General features: G+C 36.9%; 1 protein-coding gene across 1 annotated transcript in view; it reads left to right on the top strand.

Moving 5' to 3' along the window:
• The first annotated feature begins 669 nt into the window (after positions 1-669).
• The window catches only part of kcnh4b (potassium voltage-gated channel, subfamily H (eag-related), member 4b), a 31,970-nt gene continuing 23,185 nt past the window's right edge, over positions 670-9,454 (top strand). The window contains exons 1-2 of the mRNA XM_016538024.1: positions 670-1,078; positions 4,718-4,951. Coding sequence (XP_016393510.1) covers positions 1,003-1,078; positions 4,718-4,951 — 310 coding nt within the window. The 5' untranslated portion in view covers positions 670-1,002. The remainder of the gene's footprint in view (positions 1,079-4,717; positions 4,952-9,454) is intronic.

The raw sequence follows: 9,454 nt of genomic DNA, 5'->3' as shown, positions 1-9,454 counted from the left end.
TAATTATTGGACCAAAAACCTCCACACATAATAACCTAGAACTCTGCTGAAAATTTGATGCATGTCTGTCAAGTCTTTGTCATCAGTCAAGAACCTGGGTGTGTTTTTTATAGCAATTTGTCATTTGAAAGCCACATTTCTAACATTTGCAAAACTGTGTTTTTCCATCTAAAAAAAATCTATAAAATGTTGTGTTCACTTGTGTTATCTTTTACTAATATTTAAATTTGTTTGATGATCTGAAACATTAAAGTGTGACAAACATGCAAAAAAATAAGAAATCAGGAAGGGGGCCAACACTTTTTCACACCACTGTATGCTCTCAAAGTCAAATGTAAAAACGATAATTCATGCATTTATGACCAGTGACAGCTTTTGTACCTTTTTTTCTGAGTGTGGGTATATGTGAACATGCATATGTGTGATAGATTTCTTTCAAGAGTGTGTGTGTCTGTGTGTGTGTGTGTGAGAGAGAGTGTGAGTGTGTGTGTGTGTGTGTGTGTGTGTGTGTGTGTGAGAGAGAGAGTGTGCTCTCATTGGCTAATAAGAACTGGAGGAAATGAATAATGGGTGTGGATAAAGAGAGAAAGAGCCAGGGAAGGAGGGGTGAAGACAAATGTAACTGTCTCTGTCGCTCTGCCACAGTGTGTTACAGAACAACAACAAATCCACACCGTTCTGACCATCTTGTGGATTCTCCTCTATCATGCAGGTGTACATAGCTAAGACAGACTTATCAGAAAAGACAAAAGAGTGGAAGTTGGTTTCACTGTATGCACTGACAAGGAAGGAAATTTGTTTGTTTCTTCGACATACATCCACTGGACTCCAAAAGCTGGCTGAGGCAATATACAGTGAGGAGTCATCTTTTGGGGGACGTCTCTTTTAGGATGCATGTTCCTCACATTTTCCCTGGCCACCTTTTCCCTGGGATGTAGTGAGGATTGATGGTTCATACAGGCTTTTCCCCTAAACATCTGCTGACTCTGGAAACCTGGCATCATGCCAGTGATGAAGGGGCTGCTGGCACCCCAGAACACCTTCCTGGACACCATCGCCACTCGTTTCGATGGCACTCGTAAGTACTGGCACAAATGCACACACACCAAATCCACATGAGAAAGAACTTAAGATGAAAATGTGCAGTTTTCAAGGTAGCCTGAAGGTGAAGGTTTTTTCCTTTCTATAGCATCACCAGCACTAAATGGATGTACAAAAATAATGGCTTATCTCAAACAAATTCCTTGAAAACTCTGTCTTAAACAAACTTTCTGTTGTTATAGAGTCTTGCTAAATAAGCCAGTTATACTATAGACATGTTTATTGCAGCTACCTGAATTATAACACATCTGGGTTTGATATACCATGGTAGCGTGAAAGCAGACATTAAGTACATCTGATGAGACTGTGCGCTTTAAATCTGCATTTATGTACTTGTATGTTTCTGGCATAAAAAGTCACTTACCTGATATGAGCATTGAAAATTCATTCATAAATATTTCCCAATATTAAATAACTCTCTGTGTTCCCAAGCTCAAACAGCATGATGCTAGCAATGCCACAGTCATGGATTCTGTCCCAAGAGATTGCATGAACTGAACAAACTGAATATATTTTTTCACCATATTTAATAACTTACAGCTAAACCCCCCCCCCCAAAAGTTTTTAATTGCAGCATTTTCTGTTAAAAGGTATAGGTTACATTTTTACAATTTTGTGGGATGGCTGGATCAATTAGTGATTTTACTGTTTATTCAACAGCTAAATGAAAGCATATCATAAGCTTCAAAGTGAAAATAATTAACTGTGTTAACAAATAGTTGTGTCATAAATTAATCAACAATGCTGGGGTACATCTACATCTGTACTGTATTTCTGTACTACTATTATACATTATACTGATTACTGTACAATGTAAATATGTATATGTGTGCTGTATCCTGTCCTGCAGGTTAATACATGTAGTGCACAGACACCACATACACTTGTGTGTTTGTTCCTGTTTTATCATGGGAGATAAATCTCTTGTTTTGTTGTAGTGCTCTCATGGCATAAGTCTTTGCGGTAAGTGTGTGTGTGTGTTTGTGTGTATGTGTGTGTGTCATGGGAAAAGTGACAAAGCTGTTTGTGTTCATGTAATCCTTTTACCTTGACATAAAAAGAACCTTCTCAAGCCACTATAGTTAAACAGCTGGATAAGAGGTTATAATTCTCATTCATAATAATAAAACCAAGAACTGAATTGCGCTATATTGCATTGAAAATATCTATGTCTAATGACACGATTCAACAATGTGACAGTTTCACACAATTCAACATGACACGAATCTCAAGAAATTTCATAACAATATTCTTGCTTAACATTATTCATACTAATACACAAAACAAAGGCAGCCATGCAACATATATACAAAAACTAGAATACAATCCTCCCATCTGTGCTTTCTTACTAGTAATGAAAAGAAAATCCTTCACACAGTTTACAAACATAATCTCTTCTGTTAGATAACATCTCTCACACACACACACATACACACACACACACAACAGCATGCACATTCACAGCTTCTTATTTAACAGTATGCTATCTTACAAAGATATACATGACCCAAAGACATAACTAATAAAACTACACATTTATAAAACATAATTAATGAGCATTATATATTTATACAGTATATATATATATATATATATATATATATATATATATAAATCACTGAATGCCATTGCTACGAAACTGCTCACTCAACCTCAGTGCTTAATCACCTTGTTTTTTGTTTTTTTTTAATGTGATGACATGAAAATGCTGGTAAAAAGTGAACCTTTGACTTGTTGGTGGCACTGATGGGTTTGAGATAGAAGATAGGGTTTGAGAAGTGACTATCAGGACTGTTCAGACTGTTTCTATGAGTGTGCCAAATTTCACAACTTTTTACTTTCTATTGGCTGCCATTCATTACATTCTGTTTTCTTTTGCCATTATGAGAAAGGAAATGTTAATGATGTCTTAATAGGTCTTTATTTCTTACAACAGTTTAAGATGAACAATTTAGAGACAGTGGTGTGTCAGTGATGTTAACTTCTCTGAGAGACAGGATCTTTCCTCGCAGTGCTGATGGGTAACAGAGCACCAGTGTACTCACAACCCAAAATAGCTGCCCTCTTGTTGCCGTAGAGACCAGCTTTCCTGTGCAGTAGTTGCAGTGATAAGCTTTCCTGTGCAGTAGTCGCAGTGATGAGCAGTGATGAAACTGAGCTTTTGGTATGATTTACTGAAAGAACGTTGGAATATCTATGCAGAAAACATGATTTACTATGATTGATTACAGTTAATTTTGTAAGCCCATATAATGTAGATCAGGGCTAGTTGTCACACGGTTTTACTATAAAATAGTTTTGGCTGATGCAATATGACCCTAGTGATTGTGACTAGACCTCAAAGGACTCCCTCATCATGAAAGGTAGTAAGCCCTTTGACATTCAGGTTTTCATTTCTAAGGTTGCTCACCAAAATCTAAACGAGTCTTTAATGTTACAGAATACTTGACCCAACTCTGATCCAGCTCTTCAAGCCCTTCATTTAACAGTGACGTAACATTTGGCACTGTTGAAAGAACAACAACCACAGCTGCTAAATTTCTGGAAGGAAAATAAGGAAATGTACTGTATGCAACACATCTACGGTACTCAATCTCTCAACATGATGACAACCCAACTGCCTACTTCTCGCCTGAGATATCATTACCTTAAAGTTTGCTTTCACCATTTCCCTACTCACTTCAGTCGAGAGATTGGGCCACTACAGTTTGAGGAAACAAGGCTGAGCTTGCTGTACTGTAGGGATTACAGCACTTCTGTGAAGTTTTTTGAATAACTAAGTAATCCATGGTAATCAGTCTTCAAGCAACCGAATGGCAACAATGTAAACAAGACAAATTATGTTTCTACTCAAAGTGTGATCACAAGTTAGCCACATACAACAGCGACAGGGATTTTCAATTCTGGTTCGTTAGGGGAGTGCTCCATGAACTGAACTGAGTGTTTTAGAAAAAACTCACAAAATGTCGGTCCCTAGGACCAGGATTGAAAACCACGGCCAGTTTGTGTCCCTACCCTAATATCCTCCACTACCCAGACCCTACTAAACCTTTCATTTTCGAAGTGAATGCATCAGATATAGGGTTCAAGCTCTTCTTTCACAAAGACAAGGTGATTCAACAAATCTTTACTTGTGTTTTCTAGTCTCATATGTTATCCCCTGACAAGCTGAACTATCATGTCAGAAATAAGAAGCTACACAGTGACCTGGTTTTTGTCCTTGTTGACTGTCCACTTGACTCTTCATACCCAAGGACCTATGGAACAAAGAAATCCAATAGATTCACACTGCTATAACACCCCCAAATTATTTTGGATTGGGTAGCTATAAGTTAACACATGCTTCATCTTTGGTGTAGTGCATACAGGTGTTGTGTATACAAAAAGTATAAATTATATTTAAAAAGTATATTTTTATCAAAGTATACAAAAAGAAACTAATACCGGAAATACGTCACGAGACATGGAGTCAAGTGCAGAAACTGCAAAGTGTGGGTATTGATTTGGAAATTATGAATCAGTACAGCAGCAATACTGCACAAGACATATTACTTACAACTAGCTTTAGAATGTCTTTTACAATATTAATAATCCTGATCTCTCTTCTGTCCCACAGACAGCAACTTCCTCCTTGGGAATGCTCAGGGTAACCGTGGCTATCCCATTGTGTACTGTTCCGATGGATTCTGTGAGTTGACGGGGTTCGGACGAACAGAGGTGATGCAGAAGAACTGCAGCTGTCATTTCCTATATGGCTCAGGCACGAGTGAGCAGGTTACTCAGGGTGTGGAGAAAGCACTGGAGAGCAAGGAAGAGTACCAGGCTGAGGTGCAGTTCTACAAGAAGAATGGTAATAATACTCTACTACTCTAGGACTCTTATCATACATTACTTGTACTGCAAGCGGCTGAGAGAAGTGGACAGCTTTAACAGCCAATTTAATACAGTGGCCCCCAAAAAATTCTGGTGTAGACTGTGAGGAATTTCCTAGAGCTGAGTTCCATTACATCAGTGGCTCTCAATTCTCAAAATTGCCCCACTGCTCTGCACACAAATAAGAGCTCTCTTCTAGTCGATTATCTAAATGAGGTGTGTTAGATAAGAGGGACATACAAAATGTCTAATGTCTAAGGTCGAATGGAATTGGGAACCACTGCCCTACTTCATATAGCAAAGCAAAGCACCATACTGCATTTTACTGTAGTGTCTGTGCTTTAAAATAGATTTGCAATTGCTGTTATTGTAACTACTTATTATTGTAATTTGAAATGGAAATTGATTCCAGATTGAAGAACTCTGTGAGATGCTGTTTTCCTGTTTACTATACCGTAAAGCTGCTTTGAAGCAATCTGTATTGTAAAAAAATACCTGACTTGACTTAATTTTTACATTTTCTGAATAAATTATGAGTAGTGTTAGCTAATCTTGTCACTACAATGGGTGTTCTGGGTGTTTGCTCTGGCATTGCTATGCAGTTGCTGTAGTATTTTAGGCCTTTTCCATTATAGCAATAATAAGTAAGGTTTATTTGTATAGCATTTTTCACAATACACATTATTTCAAAACAGCTTTACAGATTGGATTACTATATTCTGATATGTATCATATTATTCGGGTAAAGTGGGCCAGCTGATCTGGTATCTCTGATTTATCAATAAAATAAAGCCTTCTGAAGCGAATCGATGCGCTATCAAAAATATACATATTTAAAACTTTATAAACCGTATAAATCTCTAGCTTCCACTAACTGGTACGCAGCTAACTGGTTTTTATGTATTCTTTGCATTTTAATCCATGTTAACTGTAGTAACAAATAATACAGGTACTGTCACAATAATGTTTGTTTACATTTAGTGAGCAACATTATAAGTTAGAAATGAAAAACTGAATGTCCAAAGGGCTTACTGACTTTTTTGATGAGGAAGTCTTCCTTTGAGGTGTAGCCACAATCACTAAGGTCATATTGCATCAATCAAAACAATTTTATTAATCAAAAACTTATTTGAAAAATTATTAATAAAAAAAAACAGTATTCCATAATTCTTTAGCTCTTTAGTCCCCCAGTGAGCAAGGCAGAGGTGACTGTGGTGAAAAATATGGTGACTACGGGGGGAAAAAACATGAGAGAAACCAGGCTACAATGGGGGGGTCAGTCAAGCATAATGTCAAACTTAGCTAGATATGTTACTAAATTATATTTGGACTGCAAAAGTTATGTGTCTTTGAGGTATGCACTGAATTTACAAATGAGGTAGCCATAGGTTTAGTGACAGTGTGGGAGTGACAGGTAGCCAATGTCATATTTCTTCGTTCTTACAAGCACTCTGCTGAATTCTGAACCAGCTGGAGCTTACTTATAGAGCCTGCAGGACATCCACTCAATAACGCATTAGAATAGTGTTGAGGTCATAAACGCATGAATAATTTTTCAGCATTAAAAACAGCATATGGCCATAGCTGGGTAATGTAATCACTTTTAAGGTGAAAGAAGGCTGTTCTGCAAACACTGGGAATGTAATTAATTCGATGATTCGTTCATCATCAAAAGACAGATTGATATTAAACATAAACCCCAGTGTCCTTAACCTGTAGTAGACGATGTAACAAAACCGTGATTGAGCAACAAATTATATTCTAACAGCTCATGTTTGGAAGTGTTTGGTCCAGTAATTAAAACCTCTGTTTTTTAGAATTAAAAAGAAAGAAATTACTAGCCTTCCAACATCAGTTATCTCTAATACACTCTGCTAAATTGGAAAATTGAGGAGTTTTGTCAAGTCATGAGGAAATATAAAACAGAGTGTCATCTGCATAACAGTGAACAAATGTGTCTCACAAAATCTTCTCACACAAACAAGGAATGCAGTAATCACATCCTTTTTTGACATTTAGAGTATAATACTGAAGAGTTAAATAAACAAGAAATTATAAATTGGTAGATTCCAGATATAATTTAGATTTCACAAAACAAAAAAAAAGGACTATCCATCCATTCTCTAAGCTGCTTTACCTCTGGGTCGCAGCTCGCAGGGATGCTGGAGGCAGGCCGGAGGCAAGGGAAACATTCTGTCTAGACAGATGTTTATTGAAATATTTCTTCCACGTAAACTCCAAGTTTTCCATTTCTTACTCCCCACACAGCTGAGAGACCTGCACAGAGAGAGAGAGAAAGAAAACACAGACACTCAAAAAACCTACTCCTTGCTCCAATCAAAGTCACTCCCCACACCGCACCACTCACTCTCACCTGGAACGACGTGAACACAGTCAAATGACAGCTTGGTACATCTGTTGGCGATCAAATAGCCTATTCAATATCGCTACTCATCATAATTACTTGGTACATTATCAGCGCAGCGGCAGACGTTCAAACTAATATCTCACGTAATTTACGTCTCTGATGATTGGTTGATATCAGAAGGGAGACTATAGCCTCCCTTGCGAGGGTTCTTTTCTCAACACTCCTCAGCGCTGAAAGAGAACACTCGATGGTGATTGGCTACTTTTTTTTTACCAACGGAGGCACGAGAGCTCAGCTCTCCCCCGGCCTCCCCCTACCCTTCTCTATCACCTAGTGGTTGTAATTACATCAGCAGATTCGGCACATTCGCGATAGAAAAGCGGAGCTTTCACCTTATGGTATTACAACTGTGAAATTACAAACAAAAAATACACATTCTGAGACATGAACTGAAATGAATTGTGAATTTTATTAACATTAAATCGTCCTCCTCCCATTTTCACCTCAAAATTATGGGGAAGCTGTGCCTCCCCTGCATCCCCCGACGAGCCGCCACTGCAAACAGAGTGACACAAACAGTGAAATCAAGTGCTGTTAACTTCTAAATTAGCACTGCAAGAAGCAATGCTTGGCCAATTACAATGTAGGAATGATTATTGTTTGAGGAATGATTATTACTTTTATTCAGGTGTTTTTTTCCAACAATTTTTTTTTCTTTTTTTTCTTTTTTTTTCTTAAAAAGGTCTTGAGTGTAGAACAATACTTTGCATTAATTATTCTGGTGCTAATTTAGAAAGTTTTACTCATTATTAAATAAATTGTGTTTTTGTGTGGGGTTATTTGAATGGTGCACACTCACATGAGATAATAGTTTTCTATACAAAAAAAACAAACATTTTATTTATGTATGGTGCAGGTTTATTTTGCCATGTTTGTGACATGACCAGTGGTGTTTCATTAATCACTGGAGAGACTCCTCTGTAGAAATGGTAGTAGCATAGTGTTTAGCGATGTGAATAGCAGAAAGAGAATGGAACACACTTATTATTGTGCTTTACCAGCAGAGACAGTACGTCCAAAGAACACTAGATTGTAATCAGAACCTAAAGCAGAGAATTGAAATTGCCACAGACAGATCTGGCAATCAAAATAAAATAGGCTGTAAAAAAAAAAATTAAAAAAAGACTCTAACCCATGAAAAGACACTTCAACCTGATGTGAAACAAGATCAAACTCAATCCTGACCAGACCCCAGAGTGGGCAATAACAACACTAAAAAACATGTTTAAAATGGTCAGCTCTTTTAGCAGTGTAAAGGCTGCTGGTTACCAGAGCAATCATGTAGTGATTATTTTCACCAACAGAGAGGGCTGCGAGGTATACTGGTTATTTGGTTGTGCGTGCTACTTGAGCAATGAAGAACCTGGACGAGAGCATCAATTATCAAACGAGACACCATTTTCTGTTTTAAGGTAGTCACATAATAACTATTCAAGTTAGGTTAATGTAATACTGTTTGTAACAAGGCCTAAACAGAGTGCGGAATTGTTTTGTACACAATTTTGAATCGGAACTCTCGCACATTCACAGAAAACAGATTACCTCCTCTTTGTAAAATAAGATGGATGGTAACTGTGTGAAATTACAGCCCAAGCTAAACAGATTAAAATAATAACAATAATAATCAACTAAACAATTACACTTGCAACAATTATGCAGAAAGCACATACTTTGTGCTTAAAATTAGCCAAAGGTCCATTTCTAAATTCACAACATTTAAAAAAGTTTAAAAAGTTGTAATTACCCTAGTGAAAAAAAAGTATACTAAGTATACCTGCAGCCAGACTAATTGTCAGTATACTTCAAGTGTGTTAATGATTAGTTAACTTGAAGTGTGCTATTTTGGAACAATTATTTTTGTACTAAGTGTATTTTAGTTGTAATTAAATTATACTAAAGTATAACTTTAAGTGTATTTAGTGTACTTTTCTGTACTAAATTGGAACAACTTTAAGTACACTTAGTACACTTTAAGTATATGCCTATTTACATGCTTGATTAGTGATATTAAAGTGTACTTTTTTTGTATTACGAGTACATTACAAATTAATT

Source organism: Sinocyclocheilus rhinocerous, unplaced genomic scaffold, assembly GCF_001515625.1.
Source record: "Sinocyclocheilus rhinocerous isolate Xijiao unplaced genomic scaffold, SAMN03320098_v1.1 scaffold3201, whole genome shotgun sequence".
NCBI lineage: Eukaryota > Metazoa > Chordata > Actinopteri > Cypriniformes > Cyprinidae > Sinocyclocheilus > Sinocyclocheilus rhinocerous.
Note: the sequence above shows the minus strand (reverse complement) of the source record. Positions and strands in the feature narration are given on the sequence as shown.